Source organism: Gopherus flavomarginatus, chromosome 2, assembly GCF_025201925.1.
Source record: "Gopherus flavomarginatus isolate rGopFla2 chromosome 2, rGopFla2.mat.asm, whole genome shotgun sequence".
NCBI classification, from domain to species: Eukaryota; Metazoa; Chordata; order Testudines; family Testudinidae; genus Gopherus; species Gopherus flavomarginatus.
In genome coordinates, this window is record NC_066618.1 from 35,916,398 (window position 1) to 35,944,267 (window position 27,870).

At 46.7% G+C, this 27,870-nt stretch overlaps 1 protein-coding gene across 1 annotated transcript in view; it reads right to left on the reverse strand.

Moving 5' to 3' along the window:
• Positions 1–27,870, reverse strand: part of GPR158 (G protein-coupled receptor 158) — a 336,022-nt gene that overhangs the window by 57,088 nt on the left and 251,064 nt on the right. Inside the window, exon 6 of the mRNA XM_050939019.1 lies at positions 14,176–14,285. Within this exon, the coding sequence (XP_050794976.1) occupies positions 14,176–14,285 (110 nt within the window). The remainder of the gene's footprint in view (positions 1–14,175; positions 14,286–27,870) is intronic.

Below are 27,870 nucleotides of genomic sequence, written 5' to 3' on the forward strand. Positions count from 1 at the left end.
CATGGCATCAGACTTTTAAGAAATCACAGTCATGTGCTGTGAATGCTGCTACTCCATCCCAAACCTTTAGGATGAATCATGTTGATCGCACTCAGAAAACAAGCTGCACACACAAGTGAAGTGAACAGTAACTTTTATTTACATACAAATATTGAACAATAACTAAAAAAAATATTCCCAGAGAAGTGGGCAAATATTAATGTCTGTGGGCACATCTCCTCCACCTTCCCCTCTTCCTTGCCCTGACAAGGGAGAATGAGCTGTGGAATATTGTGCGGGCAGAACAAACACAGTCTTGTCTGTGTGGGGTTCGAGGTGAGGGCTGAGCATGGCTGGGCTACAGGGACTGCCCTAGGTTCACTGTTCTCCTGAACGCTCTGCAGGGTTCTCCTGAGAGGGTCTTGGGTGACTAAGGTGGATGTGGTGCCAAGAGTCCAGGATGCTCCTCACCAGCAGGGTAGGAGGTGGGATTCACCACCTTGGCAGCACACTGGATGGCAGCTAGATGAGGATGAGGTGCCACCTGTTCTGGGAGAGGAGCAATGGTGAGGCAGGAGGGCCCCAAAAGTCCCGAGTTGTACCACGGACTGCATGAGTGTATGATCCCATTCCTTCTGGCATAATCCATGAAGCAGTTCATGAGAGCTTCCTTCTGCCTAAAAGCCCGAACCTCCTTTGCCCAAAGGAATTCAAACTGTTCCTGATATCTCTCTATGCCAATGAGTCTGTCTTCCAGTGTCTTTCTTCATCTTCCTCTGTTGTCACTGGGGTGCCACTCCTGCCGTCCCAGCAAAATGGGTTCCTGTCAGCATTGGAATATCCTGGCAAGTCAAACACCTGACTAGCACTGTATTTCTTTTCTCCTTTGAAGAAACCTAAGAAATCCCACTAGATAACATAGTTGAGCTACCAAAAGCAACAATACTGATACTTTTTAACATCCCAGGAATGTTTCTGTTACAGCTTCCTTCCTTCAGACTACTTTTGCAGCCCAAAGGGAAGGAGCTGAGGGTAAAAATAGTAAGCAACTTGCATTACTTTTATTAAATTGTTGTGATGTTTACAGTGCATCAAAGAGACAGTTGGGGTGTGGTTTGGTTCCCTCACTGGTAAGGTTATCAGTCATCTTTTTCTTCCTTAAAGGCTGGAGAACTCCGGAGAACTGCTATGTTCTTCCATCACTTCAAGAACATAGTAGTTGAAGGTATTGGAATAGAAGAGAGATATGGTTTTCTACCCAACCATCTATGCCACAGAGATGTTTCTGCTAATGGTCACCCCTCTACATATTGCTGAGTGAAGGGGTATGGTGAGCTACCAAGGTGGACCAAGTACATTTGCCCTGACATTAAACTTGAAGAACCAGCTTGAATTGCTACTACACTAAAATTTTGCTGAATTATTCTTACAAGGCTGGATGTCAGTTTGAGAGAAAACCAACTACATTCTATGCTAGCAGACAGAGCGTGCCCATGGAAAAGGAACAGAGAATCATAGAAAACATCCACTCACCCCCAACCCCCCTGCATCACCAAAAAGTCCATCCTTGGTGTCCAGCAACCAGCACTGAAAGGGACAGGGAAACAGAGAGTGACTCCAGAAGTATATTTTCTTCTCTGAATTTTTGGATTAACACCACAAGCCAGAGCCTCTGCACTGCTATGGGACACAGTCTTGTGTATCTGTAACCATCAGAGTGGATATTTTACCCACCCCTGCTTCTCCCAGATCCTGCAGAGTGGCTCAGCATGGGGAGAGGAAAGACTTTCCTCAGACAACCAAATGGCTTTCTGCACCTAGGTGGACCTGTGCACAAACCACCAACCCTATTTCCACAAGGTTCCCATTTGTAAGGGGAGGGACAGACTGGACATGTGAGTGGAAGAGGGGTGGTACTGGGTTTTTGCACAACCATAAATGTTATGAAACTGTTCTTTCTCCATCCAGAGTCTTAAACCCTTCTACTTCCTCTCTCCCGCATGTGTCACCCTGGGACCATGTCAGGGTTGTGGGGGAATGTGGTGTGGTGGTGGGGGGATGTGCTGAGGCATGTAGCACCTGAACAAGAGGGGATGTTGGCAGGGAAGGTGGGGGGTCCATCCACTGTAAAATCTACCACTGTTTTCTGCAGTATCTCTTGGACTTTCTCAGGGCAGACTTCCTCATTTGGGTCCACCATGTAGGTGCAGGATCATGTGCTCCTCTTCCTCCATGTCTCCTTCCCAGGTCCCTACAATCTCCTGACTCTGCTCCTCATCGGTGTCCCATTGTATAATGAGGCCAATGGGGTTAAGGAGGGGTCCATGAGTCACTTCAGGCTCCATACTCAGAGACCTGGAGAGCACCTGGTCAAGCTCATCAAAGCAAGGGCATATGTTAAGTCTCTTCCCAGAGTGACTGCTGGAGTACTTCACCCTCCATTACAAAAGCCTGAGGAGCTTCATGCATTCCTGGTGCTGGGATGGAGTCCAGTGAATGCCAGCCTCCTTGAAATCTCCCAGCACAGGCGAATGTTCCTGCTGACCTGGGAGAAGTCGCAGAGGACGGTGTACTCTGACCACACATTGATCAGCACCTGGGTGTTCAGAGACCAGGCAGCTGCTCTCAGACCATGATCACTTGTATTGATCAATAGATTTTAGCAGAAAACTGTTCTGAGGGGCTCAGCACAGGTTACTACTACTGCTGGAAATGGGAGTTGGGGAGGGGGTAGTCAGGAATCTTTATACCTTTGAGTAAGGGTCATGCAGCAAATGGATCAAGGCATTGTTGGAATGGCCTTGGAGAACTACTGATACCCATGACCTGACACACAACCCTGCCCCCATCCTCACTACACTGTAGAATGGGTACAGTGCCATGCCACAGCAGAAGCATGCATATGCCCACACCCCTCATGCGACCTAGCTATTGCACACTACACTGTCCTTCAGGAACATGCTTCAGGGCTTCAGATATGGACAAGGGGTGCATAACATAACAACGCACACATAATTATGTACAGTCGCAAGGGTAGACGTACTTTTATAAAGAGAGTCACAAGCTATTAACCGATAAGCTAATGGCATGTACAACAACTACCAAAATATAAATATATTTAAATTGTGGACAAAGCATAGAAGATAGAGAAGGTTCTGGTATACTGCTGGCTGAATGATGTCTATGAGACACAATTATGCATTCACCTAAAGGAATACCTTGCACAGTCACAGATCCACCCATCTCATTACAGAAAATGAAATTCTTATGATAATAGAAAAGAATGAAAAGAAAAAAATGTTTTAGAGAGCAGAAGTTAAGAGAAAGACAGCAATGAGGAAGCAAGCAAAAACTGCCCCTGCTCTGTCGACTAGGCACAGTACAAAAAATTAATTAATTGCTATCACTATATTGCCAGCCACAGTAAACATTTTTAGAAAGAGATAAATTGGCTACCTAAGAGTAGCCTCATCAGAGAAACAGCAAACCCTAAATGTTAATGATCATGCTTCAATATGGAAAAAAAAGGGGGGGGGGGCTGAATAATGTTCAGACACTGGGTCACATTCTGCCCTGGAGACTTCAGTGGAGTTAAAATTGTTTACATCATCACTGAATTTGGCCCCTTCGATTTAGTACATTGCTAAATGTTCCATATAGCATGAAATAGAGAAGAAAAAGTCAGTACCATCTATTTGAACATGGAAGACAGAATATCAATGGAAAATCTACACTCCTTGCTGCTCAAGGCAGAGAATAATTTAACAATCCAACATTGACCTCCAAAATGGATTATTCCATAGGAGACAATGAACCCCTCAAAACACCACCTCAGTGAGAAAAACTTTCCCTATCACTAGCTAGATGAAAGACTACCACCGATCCTCTAGTAATTTAGCAATCAATCAAAAATTCTTGGTACATGTGTGGGGTGGGATTTGTTGTTGTTGTCGTCGTTATTTTAAATAGTCTTGGGAAATAACCTTAGTCCCAGATTTGGACCTTAGCGTCCAAAATATGGGGGTTAGCATGAAAACCTCCAAGCTTAGTTACCAGCTTGGACCTGGTACCTGCTGCCACCACCCAAAAAATTAGAGTGTTTTGGGGCACTCTGGTCCCCCTGAAAAACCTTCCCTGGGACCCCAAGACCCAAATCCCTTGAGTCTCACAACAAAGGGAAATAATCCTTTTTCCCTTCCCCCCTCCAGGTGCTCCTGGAGAGATACACAGACACAAGCTCTGTGAAACTATACAGAGACTCCCCCCTCTCTGTTCCCAATCCTGGAAACAAAAAGTACTTTCCTATTCCCCCAGAGGGAATGCAAAATCAGGCTAGCAATCCAACACACAGATCTCCCCGATTTCTTCCTCCCACCAATTCCCTGGTGAGTACAGACTCAATTTCCCTGAAGTAAAGAAAACTTCAACAGGTCTTAAAAGAAAGCTTTATATAAAAGAAAGAAAAATACATTCAAATGTGCTCTCTGTATTAAGATGATACAACACAGGGTCAATTGCTTAAAAGAATATTGAATAAACAGCCTTATTCAAAAAGAATACAAATCAAAGCACTCCAGCACTTATATTCATGCAAATACCAAAGAAAAGAAACCATAGAACTTACTATCTGATCTCTTTGTCCTTACACTTAGAAACAGAAAATTAGAAAGTAGAGCTACTTCTCCAAAGCTCAGAGAAAGCAGGCAGGCAGACAAAAGACAAAAGACTCAGACACAAACTTCCCTCCACCCAAAGTTGAAAAAATCCGGTTTCCTGATTGGTCCTCTGGTCAGGTGCTTCAGGTGAAAGAGACATTAACCCTTAGCTATCTGTTTATGACACGCCCCCCAAATTGCAGACAGTGGGGAAGCTCACTGGCGGCGATTTCCTTCTAGAACTTGAAAATAAACAGATTAATACAACACATGCACCTTTACATATACTCCTAAGTATATAACTAACAGACTTCTACATTTTAAGAACACTTTTTAACTACTGAATTCTGGGAAACTCTCACGGGAGAGTGCATCAGCTACTTTGTTAGAAGCTCCCGTGATGTGCTGAATTTCAAAATCAAAATCTTGGAGAGCTAAACTCCAACGAAGAAGTTTCTTGTTGTTCCCCTTGGCAGTATGAAGCCACTTTAGTGCAGCATGGTCAGTTTGTAGTTGGAACCGCCGTCCCCAAACATATGGGCGTAGCTTTTCCAGGGCGTACACAATGGCATAGCATTCCTTTTCACTGACTGACCAGTGACTTTCCCTCTCAGACAGTTTCTTGCTGAGAAACACGACAGGATGGAAGTTGTGATCTGTTGCTTCCTGCATGAGCACTGCTCCTATACCACGCTCAGATGCATCTGTGGTTACTAGGAATGGTTTGTCAAAATCCGGGGCCCTGAGCACAGGGTCAGACATGAGCGTTGCCTTAAGTTGGGTAAAGGCCTTTTGACACTCATCAGTCCACTTAACGGCATTTGGCTGGGTCTTTTTGGTCAGGTCGGTCAGTGGGGCAGCGATTTGGCTGTAGTGTGGTACAAATCGCCTGTAGTATCCGGCCAAGCCTAAGAAGGATTGGACCTGCTTCTTTGACTTTGGGACAGGCCACTTTTGGATAGCATCCACCTTGGCCTGTAGGGGGTTTATGGTTCCTCGACCCACCTGGTGCCCCAGGTAAGTCACTCTGTTTTGGCCTATTTGACATTTTTTGGCCTTAACAGTTAGTCCGGCCTGCCTGATGCGCTCAAAGACCTTTTCCAGGTGTAGTAGGTGTTCGGGTCAGGAGTCTGAAAAAATGGCCACATCATCGAGGTAGGCAACTGCAAATTCTCCCAGTCCAGCTAGTAGACCATCTACCAGCCTCTGGAAGGTGGCGGGTGCATTTCGAAGGCCGAAAGGAAGGACATTGAATTCATACACCCCCGCATGGGTGACGAATGCTGACCTCTCCTTGGCAGGTTCATCTAGCGGTACTTGCCAGTACCCCTTGGTTAAGTCTATTGTAGAGATGAACTGGGCACGTCCCAACTTCTCCAATAGCTCATCGGTGCGTGGCATTGGATAGTTGTCCGGACGAGTTACCGCATTTAGCTTACGGTAGTCCACGCAAAAGCGTATTTCCCCATCTGGTTTGGGTACCAGAACCACTGGAGATGCCCATGCACTGGTAGATGAGCGGATTATACCCATCTGTAGCATGTTCTGGATCTCCCGTTCTATAGCAGCTTGGGCATGAGGAGACACTCGGTAGGGTGGGGTTCTGATTGGGTGAGCATTACCTGTATCAATGGAGTGGTATGCCCGTTCAGTCCGTCCTGGGGTGGCTGAGAACAATGGGGCGAAGCTAGTGCACAGCTCCTTGATTTGTCGCCGCTGCAGACGTTCCAGGGTGGTTGAGAGGTTCACCTCTTCCACGCCACCATCTTTTTTCCCGTCGTAGTAGACACCGTCAGGCCACTCAGCATCATCTCCCTGGACTGTAAACTGACAAACCTGTAAGTCTCTGGAATAGAAAGGCTTGAGAGAATTAACATGGTACACTTTAGGCTTTAGTGAGGAATTGGGAAATGCTATGAGGTAGTTTACAGCTCCCAGGCGCTCTTGGACCGTGAATGGCCCTTCCCATGATGCTTCCATCTTATGGGCCTGTTGCGCCTTCAAGACCATAACCTGGTCTCCTACCTTGAAGGAACGTTCTCTGGCATGTCTGTCATACCAGGTCTTTTGCTCTTCCTGAGCATCCTTTAGGTTCTCTCTAGCAAGGGCTAAAGAGTGTCGGAGGGTGCTTTGTAGGTTGCTTACAAAGTCCAGAATGTTAGTTCCTGGAGAAGGCGTAAACCCCTCCCATTGCTGCTTCACCAACTGTAATGGCCCCTTAACCTCGTGACCATATACAAGTTCAAATGGTGAAAACCCTAAACTGGGATGTGGTACAGCCCTGTAGGCAAACAGCAACTGCTGCAACACTAGGTCCCAATTATTGGAGAATTCGTTGATGAATTTTCGTATCATGGCCCCCAAAGTTCCATTGAACCTTTCCACTAGGCCATTGGTTTGATGGTGGTACGGGGTGGCAACCAAGTGATTCACCCCATGAGTTTCCCACAGTTTTTCCATGGTCCCTGCCAGGAAATTAGACCCTGAATCTGTAAGGATGTCAGAGGGCCAACCTACCCTGGCAAAGATGTCTGTTAGGGCCAGGCACACCGTGTTAGCCCTGGTGTTGCCTAGAGCTACTGCTTCTGGCCATCGGGTAGCAAAGTCCACTAAAGTCAGTACGTACTGCTTTCCTCTGGGCGTCTTTTTTGGGAAAGGGCCCAGAATATCCACAGCTACTCGCTGAAATGGGACCTCAATTATGGGGAGTGGCTGGAGAGGGGCCTTGACCTGGTCTTGAGGCTTACCCACTCTTTGGCATACCTCACAAGACCGGACATACTTGGCAACGTCCTTGCCCATCTCCTCCCAGTGGAAGGACTTCCCCAACCGGTCTTTGGTTCTGTTCACCCCAGCATGGCCACTGGGATGATCATGGGCTAAGCTTAAGAGCTTCTCCCGGTACTTAGTTGGAACCACCAACTGTTTTTGCGGCTGCCATTCTTCCCGGTGTCCACCAGAAAGAATTTCCTTGTATAAAAGTCCTTGGTCTATAACAAACCGGGATCGATTAGAAGAGCTGAGAGGCGGTGGGGTGCTCCGTGCCGCCGCCCAAGCTTTCTGAAGGCTGTCATCCGCTTCCTGCTCAGCCTGGAACTGTTCCCTTGAGGCTGGGGTCACCAGTTCTTCCTCAGACTGTGGACTTGGGCTTGGTCCCTCCGGAAGCGATGTAGGTGATGGGGTTGTTTCCGTTGCTGGTGAACCGCTCTCCGCTGGTGCACCTGAGGGTATTTCAGGCTCTGGCTGAGCCTTTTGGGTATGGCTGTCTTTTGCTTCTGCCAGTTGTGGCTCGCTGGCGCCCTCTGGCGTCGAGTTTGAAGATGTGGTTGCACTTGCTGGTGCTGGTTGCTGTTCCAGTTCCGGGCCTGGGACTGGAGATGCTGTGGCTGTTTCAGTGTTAGGCATGGAATCCAGGTCCACTACCTCTGTCTGGGTCTCTGGTAACACAGACGGGGCCTCTGTGGACGGTTCAGGAACAGGAATGGGTCTGGAAGCTTGCCTGGTTTGGCTACGTGTAACCATTCCCACTCTCTTGGCCTGCCTCACCTGGTTGGCCAAGTCTTCCCCCAGTAGCATGGGGATAGGATAATTGTCATAGACTGCAAAAGTCCACATTCCTGACCAGCCTTTGTACTGGACAGGCAGTTGAGCTGTAGGCAAGTCTACAGCTTGTGACATGAAGGGGTAAATTGTAACTTTGGCCTTTGGGTTGATGAATTTGGGGTCAACGAAGGATTGGTGGATAGCTGACACTTGTGCCCCCGTGTCTCTCCACGCAGTAACCTTCTTTCCGCCCACTCTCAAATTTTCCCTTCGCTCCAAGGGTATTTGAGAGGCATCCGGGCCTGGGGATCTTTGGGGTGATGGTGGTGTAATGAATTGCACTCGCATGGTGTTCTTGGGACAGTTGGCCTTGATATGTCCCAGTTCATTACACTTAAAGCATCTTCCATCTGATGGGTCACTGGGCCGAGGTGAGTTACTGGAGACTGGTGAGGTTGAAGGGTAGGGTATCTGTGGCTTTACTTGGGTGGTATGTGGGGTCTTTGGCTGTCCTCGGTTGTAGGGTTTATGGTCTGTGTGCCCCCTGGGGTAATCGTTCCCCTTGACAGTAGCTTTCTTGCTTTCTGCCAGTTCCATCCATTTGGCTCCAATCTCCCCCGCCTCAGCGATATCTTTGGGATTTCCATCTTGTATGTACCGTGTGATGTCTTCAGGAACACCATCCAAGAACTGCTCCATTTGTATGAGGAGGTTCAGTTCTTCCAAGGTTTGAATGTTGTTTCCTGTTATCCAGGCCTCATAGTTTTTTGCAATGTAGTAGGCGTGTTTGGGAAATGACACCTCGGGTTTCCACTTTTGGGTTCTGAAGCGCCGACGGGCATGATCTGGGGTTATCCCCATTCGGTATCTGGCCTTGGTTTGAAAAAGTTTATAGTCATTCATTTGCAGCTTAGGCATTTCAGCTGCCACCTCTGCTAAAGGTCCACTGAGCTGTGACCTCAATTCTACCATGTACTGGTCTTCGGGGATGTTGTACCCAAGACAGGCTCTTTCAAAATTTTCCAAGAAGGCCTCGGTGTCATCACCTGCCTTGTAGGTGGGAAATTTCCTGTGCTGTGGAGCAATAAGGGGCGCCGGGTTGTTAGGGTTGGCTGGCACATGCAGCCCAGCTTTTGCCAACTCCAGTTCATGTTTTCTCTGTTTTTCCTTCTCTTCATTCTCTTTTTGTTGTTTTTTCCATTTCTTTTTGTTGTTTTTCCATTTCTTTTTGGTGCTTTTCCATTTCTCGGCGGTGGGCCACCTCTTCTTCTTCTAGTTTTCTTTTGTGTGCTGCCTCTTGGGCTGCCTGTTCTCTTTGGAAGGCTGCCTCTTTGATCTGTTCTTCTCTTTCTTTCATCTCCATCTCTTTTTGTTTTATTTCCAGTTGTCGCCTGTGTTCAGCTTCTTTGATTTGTTCTTCGGCCTCAATTTTTGCCTTAGAAGTCATGATTCCTGTTTTCTTGTGTTGGGGTGCCCTCCGGTGTTTATCTTCGGCACTGCAGGTTCTCTGTTGCCTCCTGAAGTCTGCCTAGCAACAGTGCCTTTAGCTAATTTTCCTTTTCTCTCTCTAGCTAATGTTCAATGAAGGGAAACCAGAAAAACCACTTTATTTGCATGCATAGAAGTGCTGGTACTTGCCTCCTAATGGGAGGGCTATTGCATGACAAAAGACCCTCAACAGTTTGGTAATGGCTTCTCGCTTAACATGCAAGCCACAAACTGCCAGAGAGAGCAGAAAAAAAAATTCTCTCTGGTTCCCTTTTAAAACCAACTGTTTCTCTCTGCTAAAAAGCCCTTAGCAGAGAAGAGAAAAATATAATATTCCTACTGGCTTCTGGATTCTGTCTATATCCCACCAGCTGCCACCATATCATAACCTTAGTCCCAGATTTGGACCTTAGCGTCCAAAATATGGGGGTTAGCATGAAAACCTCCAAGCTTAGTTACCAGCTTGGACCTGGTACCTGCTGCCACCACCCAAAAAATTAGAGTGTTTTGGGGCACTCTGGTCCCCCTGAAAAACCTTCCCTGGGACCCCAAGACCCAAATCCCTTGAGTCTCACAACAAAGGGAAATAATCCTTTTTCCCTTCCCCCCTCCAGGTGCTCCTGGAGAGATACACAGACACAAGCTCTGTGAAACTATACAGAGACTCCCCCCTCTCTGTTCCCAATCCTGGAAACAAAAAGTACTTTCCTATTCCCCCAGAGGGAATGCAAAATCAGGCTAGCAATCCAACACACAGATCTCCCCGATTTCTTCCTCCCACCAATTCCCTGGTGAGTACAGACTCAATTTCCCTGAAGTAAAGAAAACTTCAACAGGTCTTAAAAGAAAGCTTTATATAAAAAGAAAGAAAAATACATTCAAATGTGCTCTCTGTATTAAGATGATACAACACAGGGTCAATTGCTTAAAAGAATATTGAATAAACAGCCTTATTCAAAAAGAATACAAATCAAAGCACTCCAGCACTTATATTCATGCAAATACCAAAGAAAAGAAACCATAGAACTTACTATCTGATCTCTTTGTCCTTACACTTAGAAACAGAAAATTAGAAAGTAGAGCTACTTCTCCAAAGCTCAGAGAAAGCAGGCAGGCAGACAAAAGACAAAAGACTCAGACACAAACTTCCCTCCACCCAAAGTTGAAAAAATCCGGTTTCCTGATTGGTCCTCTGGTCAGGTGCTTCAGGTGAAAGAGACATTAACCCTTAGCTATCTGTTTATGACACCTTGTGATTTGTGTATTCCAGCTGACACACTCTGCAAACTATATCAATGATTCTGACTTTGTCTGTGTAGTAATCCTGCTGAATGATTACAGACCAAGCCTCTCTGATGGTAACAGGGCAAGGCGCCAATTCTTTATACATCTGATTGCTCTTGAGCAGCATCCAGCCACAGCAAATTAGTAAGCAGTAAGATGGAAGGGTCCCAGAGCTTGGACTGCAGCCTGAGCCCAAACATCTACACTGCAATTCAACAGCCATGCAGCCCGAGTCCCACAAGCTCAAATCAGCTGGTACGGAACAGTCTCGGGTTTTTAATTGCAGTGTAGACACCCTAGGAAGCTAGTCACAGAAGTAGTGTTCCTCCAGCTATGAGTTTGGGCATGCTTCAACTACTGGCCATTATAGGTCTCATTCCATTCAGTATCTCCAACACGGTGGTAACTCAGGATGACTGTTCAGTCATCCTAGAAGTTAGGGAGTCCACATAAGATGAAACGTTGGGGTTTAAAACTGAAGATAATGGTTGAGGCTTCCAGCGTGAATCCCTCTATATCAAAATCTTCAGGTTCATTATTGTGTTCCTTGAATTGGAGAAGGAAAGTTTTCATTTTTTTAAAAATTAATCCCTTTGTTTATATCATGCCAATGGATTACAGAAGCTAGAGTAAAACATAAACATGAATACTTTACAGCTTCACAGTTTTCTACACGCTAATATTGATATACTCCCTTTTGCTCTCTCTTCATAAATACATTTATGGAATGGATGTATAAGTATTCCTCTATATTTCTTTTCATTGTGGTGTAAGGGTGAAAGTGTTTAGATTTTATCTAAACACATGCCCACAAAAGGCATTGATTTATAAGGAGGCTGTAGAGATGGGACTTGAAGTTGGGTCTCAAAGTATCGGCATCCCCAGTTGAGTGCTCTGCCAGCTCAGCTGAATTTCTTCTAAGATAACCCAAAATTCCCTGCACACTTTCTCTGGCAGGCAGTTACATCTGAGATAGTTCAGTCTGTCTACCATCTGTGCCTGAGGAAAGCAACCTTTGGCTTGTGAGCCTTGAAAAGGATTACAATAAGCATGTATAGCATTCTGTCTGTTTCCCGGTTCTCTATAGCATCCATTACCATGTGGTATCAAAACATTTATAACATTAAAATAAAAAAATCCTTTACCACTTTCCTCTTCGGACCCTTGAAGGAACATTTAGATATTTTACTTCCCTTTATCTTCAAAAAAATCTTTCCCCCTTCTGTTAAAAACTCTGTATGATTTTACAATGTGCCTGTGTAATAGGGAGATCTCTCTTTAAGAGACCCATTGAGGGTGGTAGAACTGAGTTGTGTCTGGGTCATTGTTGTGAGGTGGATTTAGCACTCCCCATCCAGAAGCTTCTGGAATTGGGTTGGCAGTTTTGGATCTGCTTCAATAGGTTCTTTGTTGCTGAGGCCAGACTCCATGAGGGCAAGTTGTCAGGGCAGCTGCTTTACAGGGGGTCAAATACCCAAGGTGGTCCTTAGGCCACGCAGCCGCATAGGGCACCCTGAAATTTGGGGCACCAAACTGCCCAAAATTTCAGGGTGCCCTAGGCAGATGCATGCTACATATGCAGCAGCACCAGCCCCGGTGACCAGCCCTATCCCTTGGCTGCGCCCTATCCCCAATAAGGGGCAGGGCTGTCCCTCGGGGGGGGGGAGGGAGCGGCTCTGGACAACTCCCTCTGCCCTGTCTCTTACCCTTACCCCTGCTCTGCCTCCATTCCACCTCTTTCCTCAGCGACTCTGCACTCACCGGCAGCGGTGGGAAGCGGAGCAACCCAGCTCCAGCCCACTCTACTCCGCCAGCTGCGGCGCTCAGCTTCCTGCCGCCGGTGAGTGCCCCCTCCCCCGAGCGACACTGCTGGGGCTGGGGCGAGGGAAGCAGAGCATGCTGCTCCTGGCCCCCTGCTAATCCCCCAGGCCACTCCGGGCCTGTGGGGCTCCCAAAAGTGGCCCCCTATAGCTCCTGCCTCCCAGACCCTAGGGGGGGAGGCCTGGGGGCCCCCACAGCCCCCCTACAGGGGGGCTGCGTAAGGCACCCAAATGGTTAGGGATGGCCCTGCATGTACCCTGCATAAGTTGGGAGAAACTGAGCCCATGAGCAGAGCAGGCTGTTGTCCCCAACTCTGAAGCATTTTGCAGCAGGTTAGTGATATTGTTAACTCTCTAACAGTGAAGCATGGGCAATGTTAATTATAGAAAGGGGAAATTGGGAGGGAAAATAATTTCTTCTATATTAATTGTAAGCTTTGAATGTTGTTTTGATTTTGGACAAACTGTTTTAGTTAAATTGTCTCAACTAGTATGATTCACCAACTTTTCTTTAAATATAGTAATGGGGAAAGAGACATTTATATTTTGCTATTCTTAGTTTTGTATTTTCTTTTAACTTTTTTTGTTTTTTTCAAATCTATACACTTAACTGAGTGATTGGTTAATCAGTTAGCTGACTGGCTAGCAGTGATTTCAGCAGAGGAAGTGTCTGCATGGATTCCAGCTGAAGATTCCTACAAGCAAGTGGAGGGAAGATGTTTCAGACTCAGCAGACTGTATAGATTTCATGATCAACGACTCTGAGACTTAGGTGAACTCAGCCTAAAGTTTTGGGAACTCTGTTTCTTCTCACTGTTTCTGTGGGGACTGAACTATTCAGACTTTAATTTGTTTTCTTTATTTATGTACAACTGTGAAGATAATGTCTGTGGATTATAAAATAGCAGTGTTATGCTGGCTGTAAAAATTAGATTACATGTTTCTTTATCATAAGATTTTATAAAGTTGTTTAATTAAATTCATTTCTTTAGTTCATTTTGGGAAATGAATGTCGGGAGGTTGACCCTGTGCAATCCTTGCTGAAAATCCCTAGACTGAATTCTGGATCTCCAGCTACTTTTCTATGGGAGCTGGGTTGGTTTGTTTATTTTAGACACTGGAGAAGGGCAATGAAGTGAACTTGAGCCCACCCAAAGGTTACACCTGTATAAATTATTCCTCCTTAGTCAAATACTGCAGCCTTGACTCAACCACTCTGGCATATAGACTCCTCAAAAAATAATAATATTACTATTACTACTACTTCAGGAACATTGAGAAGAGATAGACATTGGTTTTAAAACTCAGAAAGAGCTATTGTTTATAATAAATTCCCACTGCTCTTGTTTCTAATTGACCACACAGAGTACTACCGCAGTGATGGAAATTACTAAGGCATGAAATACCTGTGGAGCTTGAGTGTCACAGTTCCGTAAACAGTAGTAAAGCCCAGAAGACGAACCCATCTTAGGAGAACACAGCGAAATATGCTTGGCTCAAAATACAAAATGATAACCTATGGAACAGAGAGACAAAGAAAGAGAGCTTCAGTGCCAGCTTTCATAGGGAAATAAAGAATTGGATTTGTCCAGTATAGGTAGTGGACATTTTCAAGCTTGTACTACTGTGTAACCCACACCTTCTGGGTGTGGTGTTCTGTCCCATCTAGTGGCACCGAGACCACTGAGAGAGAGAGAGAGAGAGAGAGAGAGAGAGAGAGAGAGAGAGAGAGAGAGAGAGAGAGAGAGAGAGAGAGAGAGAGAGAGAGAGAGAGAGAGAGAGAGAGAGAGAGAGAGAGAGAGAGAGAGAGAGAGAGAGAGAGAGAGAGAGAGAGAGAGAGAGAGAGAGAGAGAGAGAGAGAGAGAGAGAGAGAGAGAGAGAGAGAGAGAGAGAGAGAGAGAGAGAGAGAGAGAGATTAACAAGTCTGCTCTACAGCCTTAGCTAACAGCCTGATGGCTTTAGCTCATGTAGTAGAGGCTCCTGCACTAAGCTCCAGAGGCCCAGGTTCGATCCCGCCCACCAACAACCAGGGTCTCTTGGTGTTACAACAGCACATTGAGATTTTACAGTAAAGTAACTAGATAATCTGACCAACTCACTGGCACAGTTCTGGGTGCTGAGTGCCCTCCAGAGGGAGCTGGCAAAGGCCTAGTGATAAGCTATGAAATGATAGCACTTCTAAAGACTTAACAAAATGAAAGCATGTATGCAGAGGAGACAAGAGCACAAAGGAGATTTTTAGTGGACTGTTATAATATTCTTTGGTGGGGCTCTTCCCACAGTTTGATTACACTTATTATAGCAACTATATCACACTTCACAAGAATTCCTTCTAATAAACATGGAAAAAGCTGAGCATCCCATTTTCCCTCTCAAATCCTCCCTGTATTACTCTTGATAACATCACCATCCTTAGCATCAGGACATTGGTGTCATATATGACTTCTCTCTTCTTCTCCCTTTCCTCCCCAGCAACTCTGGACTCTCATAACCAGGCTGCCTCTTCCTCTGCAACATCCCCTCCTCACACTGATTGGTAGTTATTTTTGTTCACTTTCTGGCCTTGTCTTGTCCATACAGAATGCTGCTACTACAATCATCTTCTCTCATCACTCGAATGATGCACTCTTCTCTCTCAGTCACTGTGTTGACTTCCTCTCAGCTTCTTCATCAAGTTCAAGCTTTTCTTCCTATCCTTCAAGGCCATGAAATCAAGCCCTATTTATATAGCTCTGCTCATTTCCTGTAACAACCCCTATGGCTGCCAAAGCCTCCTTCATACACACCTGTTTTGTATCCTTCTACCAGTCTTATTCTTGTGCCCTCTCCATCCTCAAACCTATGCTTGGAGCATTCTCCTTTTTGCAAAATAACCTGCTCCTCTTCATTCTGACCCTTTTTTACAACTACATATCTCCAAGAAAACCTTTCATCATCAACCAAAAGAGACAGAGACAGGTAAAAAAACATCTGCACCATTATGAGATTGAATTTGATTGGTATCACGTGTGTCTGAAGCGTATTATCTGTATCTGACCTAGACTGTTCTAGAAGCACTTTGAGCAGTGGCAGGCAAACTGCAGCCCAGGGGCCACACACAGCCCATCAGGGTAATCCGCTGGCGGGCCATGAGACCGTTTGTTTAGATTCACTGTCCACAGGCACGGCCGCCAGCAGCTCCCAGTGGCCACAGTTCGCCATTCCTGGCCAATGGAAGCTGCGGGAAGCAGCGTGGACCACAATGATGTGCTGGCCACCATGTCCCACAGCTCCCACTGACAGGGAACAGCGAACCATGGCCACTGGGACCTGCAGATGGCCATGCCTGTGGATGGTCAATATAAACAAACTGTCTCGTGGCTTGCCAACGGATTACCCTGATGGGCTGCGTGCGGCCCACAGGCTGCAGATTGCCCACCACTGACTTAGAGTTTTTGGAGAGGAATGTTTTATAAGCTGGGAGGAAATAAAACTGGAAACTGATTGAGACAGAGATTGTGCCTTCCTCTATGTTTGCACAGCACAAATCCAATGACAGTGTTCAGTAACTATGAACAAAGAAAGAGTTATATAATGTAGTTGGTGTTCAGAATCAGTAAAATCTGATATTGCCCTTAGTCTAGGGGAAAAATGCACTGAAATGTTCAGGACCATCTGCCAGTCAGACCAGTACACAGTTAGCACTTTCCAGCAGCAGTGGTATTATTGTGCCTATGACCTGCCACATTATATTATCTTCCTAAGTAAACGCTTTATTCTGAGTGAGAATTCTAGCCCAGGACATTGGCAGAAAGCCCAGAACGAAGTCCTCTGGGTGGCAAAGATAGACTGAGGAATGGTGGAAGAAAAAAATGGCAGAGATGCAGATACAGAGCGAGAGCTGGAAAAACCTCAATTTCTCTTGCTGAAGAACCACGATGTAATTATTTTTTTTAAATCATGCTTTGCCAAATCAAAAACACTATGCAAAAGGTCATCTGTTTTTGTTAGTCCACCCTCAATGAGCTGGATGTGCTTCAGAGAAGCAGGTGATTCACAGGCATTTGACAAATGCTGCAAAGAGAGAAAAGAAATGCATGCACTTGTGTCTTCCATTACATTTCTATCTGCGGCAATGCATCTTAGAAGAGATGCTGCAAGAGCTACTGAGCCCGCACCACCGATGCTTCTTATGGCAGACAGGGAGATGGGGAGTGAGATGCAAATGGATGAAAGCCAGAGAGCGAGGAGAAGTGAATCTCAATCTTTCCATAAATATTCAACCCAAGATTCACTCATCTCTAGTATACACATTCTTGAGCTAAATTATATCACAGTGTGAAACCAATCACTGATGAGAAAGTTTACCCTCTCTGTTTCCCAGAAAGCAAGAATGGGAGGAGGACAGCATGGTCATGGTGGATGCATGTTATCCACCTTCCATCATGGAATGAACTTAGAATTAGAGCTGCTTGAGAATTTTTTGATGAAACATTTTTCTTCTGAAAATGCCAATTCATCAACATTGAAACTGTTCAAGGGAAAGGGTTAGTTTTGACAGTTTCAAAACACTGTGAAAAGAGTTTCAACCTGCTTAGACATTCTAAATAAAAAAAGTTCTGTTTTTCAGGGCAAAATGTCTTTTCATTAGGACTTACCTACACGGCCCGATAGTTTGGACTATGGAAGCGTGAATTGCAACGGTACCTTTTTGTTCATCATGGCAGCATCCACATGGGGGAGTTACAGCGCAACACACAGCAATTCATACCCCCTAGAGTTCAAACTACAGGGCCACGTAGACAAGACCTTTGGGAATATCTACACTGCACGCTTTTTTGATAGCACGTAGATTACATATCTGCATAGTCCTCCCATCCCCCAAGCATGGGTATAAATAACAGTGTGTGGCGAGGCACAGCTTAGTCAAGTAGACTACAGATACACCGGAAGAGTGCAGGTATGTATATGAGTATGTACCCTAAATGCTTTCTATCATCCAAGCTGTGCCCGTTCATCTACACCGGTGTTTTTAGCAGTGCAATGTCCCATTGCCTCCCCATTGTTGGAAAAGGCTCCTCCAGCTGGGAAAGGCACCTTCAGTTCCCTGTTGTTGGAGTCCTTCCCAGCAGCAGGGGAGGCAGAGCTTCTCCTTGCCACAGTGAAGACTCTAGCAGTGTGGATTTACTGAAGCTTTTCCCCTCTGCCGCCTCTCTGCTAAAGACTTTTACTGGCAGTATGTCCTCACCACAGTGCGGATGCTGCCTGCCTTTCCCTGTAGCGTGCAGCTACGTGTACACTGCCTGCCAGTGCCAGTGGAGTGCTGGGTAGACGAAGCCTTAGAGTAAAACAATGTACAAATAATTTTAAAAGATTAAAAATGAAAAGAATTTTCAACTGACCCTCTCAAGTTCTTTTTATATTTACAGTTTGTGAAAATTTTTGATGATTTTAACTTTTTGTCTTGATTTAGGAAGGGAATCTTTTTCTGAAATCTTGAAAATTCTCACAGGACGGGAAAACCATTTCTTGACCTGTTGTCCCTAGAATATTAGCTGGAAGAACAAAACAAATGGAAATACATTTTACATGCCTATTTTCCCCATAATGCTAATGGAGGGAGAGCATTTTAAGGGTGGTTTCTCATTAAGTTATGGATAGGACAGTAATTTCCTATTGCTATAGTTTTCAGCTCCCAATGTAATACATTAGTACTGTTGCAGATTTACATAGCAAAGTCAGTAACACTATCTCTGGTGTTGAAGTTTGTAGGAGGGAGAAACTGCCGTGATTCATCTGTGGTTCCTCCACACCAGAAAAGCAATATTGAAAGGGAATTTATATAGCAACTCTGAACATTTCAAGGTTGACTAGAGAAAAAAGTTTTTTTCAGAGCACTCGGTCTAAAGCAATAATTTCAACCACAGAATTTCCTGAATAAAGCCAATAGCTCTCTCTGGCATGAATTCTGACACAGCAACTTTGTCTTTCAAATACTTGCCGAAGTGTTAACTGCTCGCATTTAGATAAGCTTGTTTTTCTTTATTGTGTGCTTACTACCTGATGGATGTATACAGTGTTATCTGGTTTGGGGGGCAGGGGGCATGTGCTGAGCCTAATGGCCTGCTAGGCAAGGCTGAGAGCTTCTTAATGTGGCTTTGATCCCTAAACCCTTTAGCATCCATTAACTCCTAACCAGGGGATGGGGCTACCCAGGCAGAAAAGGGGTTTAAAAAGCAACTCCTAAGCAACCAATGGACCTAGTGAACAGGAGCAGCTAAGGGGAGTATTGTCTGGAAGTTCAGAGAGGGAACGTGAGAGCTAAATATACCTGCTTAACATTTGCCAAACTTAGGCCAGTAAACATTCCCCGAAACAAAACAAAAAACAACAAAAAAGCTGCAGGAGTAAAAAGAATGCAGGCAGAAGTCCAGCAGCTGATTGGGGTCTATCCAGATTATTGCACTGAATATATCATGTATGATTGCTGGCCTTGTGGATAGGTGGCATATGTATGCATTTGGTGCAAGGGGCTCATGGCCCTCAGAGACAGAGTACAGGCTCTGGAGACCAGAGTGGCTGAACTGGAGGGCTAAGGGAGACAGAGAGGTACAGAGATGAAACTTTTCGGAACACATCTTCGTTGCCTGAGGGGGAACAGGCACACCAAAGAAGCCAGGGAGTCAACGAGCAGGTTTTTTCTAGTTTCGTGGCAACAAAATAATTAGGCTAAGAGTAGGGCAGGGTTTCAATGCCTGACATGAACCTCAGAGAAACCAGTCTTCCCAAAGTGGCACACCATGGAGAAGACAGACCCAGATTAAGCCCAGACATCCAGCTCCATGATGGAAATGAAGGGAGGGGATGGGGGACCGGGAATTTCCCAAGAGGGAAGAGTCAGCCCTCTTGAAGCGGGAGAGAAGCTGCGGCCCCACGCCTGCCGAGGACAGAGAGCACCGGCGCCTACAGCCCCGGAGTTCTCTGTCCCCTGCAGGCGGGGAGCCACAGCTCCTCTTGAAGCGGGAGAGAAGCCGTGGCCCTGTGCCTGCTGCAGCCCCGGAGTTCTCTGTTCATGGCAGACAGGGAGCCACAGCTCCTCTTGAAGCAGGAGAGAAGCTGGGGCCCCGCGCCTGACGGGGACAGAGAGCACTGGCCCCGGCAGCCCCGGAGAGAAGCTGGGGCCCCGCGCCTGCTGGGGACAGAGAGCACCGGCACCAGCAGCCTCGGAATTCTCTGTCCCCAGCAGGTGTGGGGCTGCAGCTTCTCTCTCTTGCCATGGTGTTGGGGACCATTGGTACAGTACCATACTGTATTATACCTTAAAGGGGAGCCAACCTGTGATCGTGTTATATGCGATTTCGTGTTATGGCAGGGCGCGTTATTGCGAGGATTGACTGTACTAAGATGGGGGAACTTGAGTTCCTGGATTAAATGAGGACATTGATATAAAAGGCATCACAAAAACTTAGTGAAACAATAATAATCAGTGGGACACAGTAATATCAAGGTACAAAATATATAGGAATGACAGAGTAAATCACGTTGGTCGGGGAGTGGCACTATATGTGAAAGAAAGCATAGAGTCAAATATAGTAAAATCTTAAATGAATCACACTATACCATAGAATCTCTATGGATAGAAATTCCATGCTTGAATAATATGAATATAGCAATAGGAATATACTACTAACCACCTGACTAGGATGGTCGTGGTGATTGTAAAATGGTCAGGGAGACTAGAGAGGTTATAAAAAAAAGAAAACTCAATAATAATGGGGGATTTCAATTATCCCCATATTGACCGAGTACATGACAGGATGCAAAGAAAGTTTCTAGACACCATAAATGACTGGTTCTTGGAGGAGCTAGTCCTGAAACCCATAAGATAACTAAATCAAGAATTGTTTCTCCCAAGTGGATCACAGGACCTGGTCCAAACGGTGAATATAGTTGAACTGCTCAGGGATAGCAACAATAACGTAGTTAAATTTAACATCCTTGTGAGGGGGAAAAGAAGCCCATCGCAGTAGCATTTAACTTCAGAAAGGGGAACTACATAAAAATGAGGAATCCAGTTAAATGGAAATTAAAAGGTGACATGCCTGCAAGCTGCATGGAAACTTTTTAAAAACATGAAAATTAAGGGTCAAATTAAATCTATCCCCCAAATTAAAAAACATAGTAAAAGGATCAGAAAAGTGCTACCATGGCTAAACAACAAAGTAAAATAAGTGATTAGAAGCAAAAAGGGATCCTTTAAAAGGGCAGATGAAATTCAGTGCTGAAAAATGTAAAGTAATGCACATTGGAAAACATAATCCCAACTATACATAAAAATTGATGGGATCTAAATTAGCTGTAACCACTCAAGAAATAGATCTTGGAGTCATTGTGGATGATTCTCTGAAAATATCCACTCAGTATGCAGCTGACATTAAGAAAGCTAACAATGTTAGGAATCATTAGGAATAAGGATAAGACCACCATTAGGACAATAAAATAGTAAATAATCATGTCACTATATAAATCCATAGTCCACCCACACCTTGAATACTGCATGCAGTGCTGGTCACCCCATATTTAAAACAAAAGATACATTAGAAATGGAAAAGGTTCAGAAAATGGCAACAAAAATCAATAAGGGTATGGAACTGGTTCCACAGGAGGAAAGGTTTAAAAAGACAGGGACTTTTCATCTTAGAAAAGAGACAACTAAGTAGGGATATGACAGAAGTGTGGAGAACGTGAATAAGGAAGTGTTATTTACTCCTTCACATAACACAGGAACCTGGGGTCATACAATGAAATTAATAGTGTGATGGGGCAAGGCCAGATGGCTACAGTAAAGTACTGAGAAACAGGTATGTTAGCCCCAGGCTAAACAAATCCCTAGTACCCTGGTAACCAAATGGCAGTTGCTCCAGGTTAATCAAGGCACCTGGGGCCAATTAAGATCTTTCTAGAAGGCAGTAGAGATAGCTACTTTAATTAGAACACCTGCAGCCAATCAAGGCAGGCTAATCAGGGCACCTGGGTTTAAAAAAGGAGCTCACTCCAGTCAGGGAGGGAGGAGGAAGAGGAGAAGGAGCATGTGTGAGGAGCTGGGAGCAAGAAGGCAAGGAGCTGAGAGCGAGAGAGTGTACTGCTGGAAGATTGAGGAGCACAAGCATTATCAGACACCAGGAGGAAGGTCCTGTGGTGAGGATAAAGAAGGTGTTTGGAGGAGGCCATGGGGAAGTAGCCCAGGGAGTTGTAGCTGTCATGCAGCTGGTACAGGAGGCACTATAGACAGCTGCGATCCACAGGGCCCTGGGCTGGAACTCGGAGTAGAGGGCGGGCCCGGGTTCCCCCCAAACCTCCCAACTCCTGATCAGACACAGGAGGAGCTGACCCAGACTGTGGGTTCCACAAGAGGGGAAGATCACTGAGGTGAACAAATCCGCCAATAAGCGCAGGACCCACTAAGGTAGAGGAGGAACTTTGTCACAACTGGTGTCAGCAGTGGGATTCTTTGGTGTGCACAGCGTGGCGGGGGAAAAAAAAGGAGGGTGATTTAAAAAAAAAAGAGAGGGTTTATTTTTTTTTTTCATCACAATGGATTATGTAGTGCGGGCACTGATACAAGCCACAGCAGCGCAGCAGGAGGCTACCCGTGTCCAGCCAGTCGCCCAACAGGAGGCAGTGCGGCTGCAGCAAGAAACTAATCGCCTGCTGATGGATCAGGTTTCTCAAGACCGAGCTATGTTGCGGGAACTGGTAAACCAGGTAAAGACCCTTACAGAGCTAAACTGCGGCCATGATGGGACGCGGCTCATACGGGCCAAAAATTGGCTGCAGAAAATGACGCGGGAGGATGATGTAGAGGCATACCTTCTGGCCTTTGAGAGGACAGCCCTACGGGAGGCCTGGCCTAGAGATCAGTGGTCTGGCATCCTTGCCCCATTCCTGTGTGGGGAGGCCCAGAAGGCCTACCATGATCTGCCTGAAGATGCTGCAGCAGACTACCCCCAGCTGAAAGCAGAGATTCTGGCCAGATCTGGGGTAACGACTGCAGTGCGGGCCCAGCAGTATCACGAGTGGAGGTACCAGGAAGACAAAATCCAGCGGTCCCAAGTGTATGACCTCATCCATCTTGCACGAAAGTGGTTGCAAACAGAGTCCCGGAGTCCGGAAGAGATAGTAGAGGTTCTGGTCATTGACTGGTACATGAGGGCACTGCCACCAGATCTCTGCAAATGGGTAGGCCAGAACGATCCGTCCACCTATAATGAGATGATCACGCTGGTAGAAAGACGCATGACAGCCAGGGAATTGACCCGACTACCCAAGGAAAGGCCCTTTCGTAGCAAACACCCAACCCCAGCCCTGGAAGGTGGGACAGCCAAACCCCTGGGGACTCCTAGGTGGAGGAAGAGGGGGGCCAAAAACCAGCGGAGACCCCAGAAGGAAGCAATTGGCCTGAGTGAGGGAAACCCTGAGACTAAACCCCCTAACCCACATGATAGGGGAATGATTAGAAACAATTATAGATGTTATGCATGTGGGGAGTGGGGACACATAGCAGCACAGTGTCCCAGCACCGAGGAGCCTATGCAATGCAACTTGGGGGATTGGCAAGTCCCATGCTCCCTTATCCACCTTGCGGGAGTCGCATTAGCCCCGCATAACTACACCAGGCCGGTGAAGATAAATGGAGTAGAGACTACAGCGCTTGTGGACTCGGGGAGTGCAATCACTCTTATATCGGGTAAGCTGGTAAAGAGTAGCCAGCTGCTACAAGCCAAACGCGTAGCAGTGACATGCGTGCATGGGGCTATGAGTCATTACCCTACCATCCCAGTGGAGATAGAGGTTCAGGGGAACCCCATTGAGGTAACAGTGGGCGTAGTTCCTAAACTCCCATATCCTGTAGGCATTGGGAGGGACTATCCAGGGTTTGATAATTTACTCCCTCCAGAGAGGCTGGAGGGAGATGGGGACCCTGTTGGCAGCGACTCATCGTTGGGGGAATGTCAACCCCCAATGTTTTCAGAGTTTTCTCAGGATCTATTCTCAGCCCCCCAAAATGCCCGGAAGACAAAAAAAGAAAGGAAGGCCGTGAAGGCCTTGGGAACCCAGATCCTGACCCAGGGCCAGACGACCGTGCTAGTAGGCAGATGGACACGAGCAGCCATCAGAGAAACTAACAACACAGAAGGTGAGCCGGAGGCTGGGCCCAACCATGATGGTCATGAGCCGTTGGAAGAAACAGAAGCTGGCCCCTGGGAGCTCAGGCAGGTTAGTCCTGGGAGAGAGACTTTCAGGAGGGACCAGGCAGAGGACACTAGATATGATAATGTCAGGAAAGAGGTGGCTGAGATAGATGGGACACCAGTGGAGGGGAAGGTCCAGGGTCCAGGACCCTACAGTGAAGAAAGATCTCCTGTACCGTGCGGTGCAAATGCAGGAGCAGGAGATACATCAACTTCTGGTGCCACAAAAACATCAAAAAGCCATACTGAGCCTCGCCCACAGTCACCTGTTTGGAGGACACCTAGGGGTAGAGAAAACCCAGGCCAGGATTCTGCGGAGGTTCTTCTGGCCAGGAGGACATGAGGATGTCAGGTGATACTGCACCTCTTGTCCAGAGTGTCAGCTACATAGCCCTTGCCCACACTTGCGGGCCCCTTTGATACCTCTTCCAATAATAGAGGTACCATTTTAACGCATAGCCATAGATCTGATTGGGCCCCTAGAGAAGACAGTTCAGGGCCACCAACATGTTCTGGTTGTACTAGACTATGCAACCCGGTACCCAGAAGCCATTCACCTACTCAACACAGCCTCCAAGACAATAGCTAAGGAGCTACTACAGATCTTTTCCTGGGTTGGGCTACCCAAGGAGATACTGACTGATCAAGGGACACCTTTCATGTCCAAGTTGATGAAAGATCTCTGTTCACTGCTCCATGTATAAGCCCTACGGACCTCTGTATACCACCCACAAACAGACGGCCTTGTGGAAAGGTTCAATAGGACCCTCAAGGCCATGATCAGGAAAGTGGTGAGCTGGGATGGGAAAGACTGGGATACCCTATTGCCTTACCTCATCTTTGCCATCCGGGAAGTCCCACAAGCCTCCACAGGTTTCTCTCCATTCGAACTACTATATGGGCGCCATCCCCGGAGAATATTGGATATAGCCAGAGAAGCCTGGGAAGAGGAGCCAAATCCCGGAAGGAACATAGTCGAGCATGTACTACAGATGAGGGATCGGATAGCTCGAGTTACACCCATTGTACGGGAACACTTGGAGAAAGCACAGGAGACCCAACGTACCCATTATAACCACCAAGCAAAGCTTCGATGGTTCCAACCAGGGGATCAAGTAATGGTCTTGGTGCCCACAGCAGAAAGCAAGCTGTTGGCCCAGTGGCAGGGACCCTACGAAGTGATTGAAGCCGTTGGAGAGGTAAACTATAAGGTGCGGCAGCCAGGCCGCAGGAAACCTGAGCAAATTTACCACATCAATCTTCTAAAACCTTGGCATGGTCGAGAGACATGCTTAGTCGCCCAGGTGACCCTTCCCCAGAAGGATAACTTACACGAGCAAGTGAGGATATCACCCGACTTGACGCCAAATCAAAAGGTTGAGGCAGCCGACATGATTAATCACAATCGAGATGTGTTCTCTACAAAACCGGGGCGGACGACTGAGACCCATCACCATATCCACACGATCCCCGGAGCCAAGGTAACACTGAGACCCTACCGAATCCCAGCAGCCAAAAGAGAGGAAATCAAGGCTGAAGTAAAGAAAATGTTAGAATTAGGCATTATTGAAGAATCCTACAGTCAGTGGTGCAGTCCAATAGTTCTAGTGCCTAAACCTGACGGTACCATGAGATTCTGTCATGTCTTTCGCTGACTGAATGAAGTATCCCAATTCGATGTGTACCCCATACCACGCATCGACGAACTGGTTGACCAACTGGTGCCCGATTCTTGACTACACTGGATCTGACAAAAGGGTATTGGCAGATTCCCCTGACCAAAGAAGCTAAAGAAAAGACAGCGTTCTCCACCCCGGATGGGCTATTCCAGTACATAGTCCTCCCTTTTGGGCTACATGGGGCCCCAGCTACATTCCAGTGCCTCATGGATAAGCTGCTGCGCCCCCATATTAGTTATGCAGCCGCATACCTAGATGATATCATCATCCATACTCCAGACTGGGGAACCCACTTGGAGAAAGTTGAGGCCGTACTACGCACCTTAAGGCAGGCTGGCCACACTGCTAATCCCGCTAGTCCTAGCCATAGGACTAGCAGAGGCTAAGTACCTGGGATATATTGTAGGATGGGGTATAGTGAAGCCCCAAACTAATAAGCTAGAGGCGATTCAAAACTGGCCCCGGCCGACCCGAAAGAAGCAGGTCCGTGCATTCCTGGGTGTGGTAGGCTACCACCGACATTTTATTCCCCACTTTGCCAGTAGGGCAAGTCCTCTAACGGAACTGGTGAAGGCCCGAGGTCTAGACATGGTGAAGTGGACCGACGCAGCAGAGAGGGCATTCATAGACCTTCAGACAGCTCTCTGTAATGACCCCATCCTCATAGCCCCGGACTTTACCAAGGAATTTATTTTGCAAACAGATGCTTCCGAGGTGGGGTTGAGGGCGGTTCTGTCGCAAATGATTGGAGAAGAACACCCAGTCCTCTACCTAAGCAGAAAGCTGCTCCCAAGAGAAGAGAAGTATGTAGTAGTCGAGAGAGAATGCCTTGCTGTCAAATGGGCCACGGAGACATTGCGTTATTACCTCTTAGGCCGGCGATTTACTCTTGTGACAGACCATGCACCCCTTCAGTGGATGCGGAGAAATAAGAAAAAGAATGCAAGGGTCACCAGGTGGTTCTTATCCCTCCAATCATTCCAGTTCCACATACGGCACAGGGCTGGATGCCACCATGGCAACGCTGATGGTCTTTCATGAGCACACTGCCAGGCGTCCCAAGTTGCCCAACCCTATGTGTTGAGCGGGGGGGGGGGATACGTGATGGGGCAAGGCCAGATGGCTACAGTAAAGTACTGAGAAACAGGTATGTTAGCCCCAGGCTAAACAAATCCCTAGTACCCTGGTAACCAAACGGCAGTTGTTCCAGGTTAATCAAGACACCTGGGGCCAATTAAGATCTTTCTAGAAGGCAGTAGAGATAGCTACTTTAATTAGAACACCTGCAGCCAATCAAGGCAAGCTAATCAGGGCACCTGGGTTTAAAAAAGGAGCTCACTTCAGTCAGGGAGGGAGGAGGAAGAGGAGAAGGAGCGTGTGTGAGGAGCTGGGAGCAAGAAGGCAAGAAGCTGAGAGTGAGAGAGTGTACTGCTGGAGGATTGAGGAGGACAAGCATTATCAGACACCAGGAGGAAGGTCCTGTGGTGAGGATAAAGAAGGTGTTTGGAGGAGGCCATGGGGAAGTAGCCCAGGGAGTTGTAGCTGTCATGCAGCTGGTACAGGAGGCACTATAGACAGCTGCGATCCACAGGGCCATGGGCTGGAACCCGGAATAGAGGGCGGGCCCAGGTTCCCCCCAAACCTCCTAACTCCTGATCAGACACAGGAGAAGCTGACCCAGACTGTGGTTCCACAAGAGGGGATGATCACTGAGGTGAACAAATCCGCCAATAAGCGCAGGACCCACTAAGGTAGAGGAGGAACTTTGTCACAATAGGCAGTAGGTTTAAAACAAACAAAAAGAAATACTTCATGCAGTGCAGTCATCCTATGGAACTCATTGCTAGGGGATGTCGTGAAGGTCAAAACCATAATGGGGTTCAAAAAAGAGTTAGATAAATTCATGGAGGGCAGCTCCATCAATGGCTATTAGCCATGATGGTCAGAGATGCCATTGAATGTTCTGAGTGTACCTAGCCTCTGACTTCCAGAAACTGGGATTGGATGACAGGATGGCTCAGTCAATGATTGCCTCTTCTGTTCATTCCCTCTGAAGCGGCTGGCATTGGCCTCTGTCGGAAGACAGGATACTGGGCTAGATGGACCTTTAGTCTGACCCAGTATGGCTGTTCTTACATTTGAACTGAACCATTTCTATGAGTAGCTGAAGCATTACCTTTTCAGTTGCCTA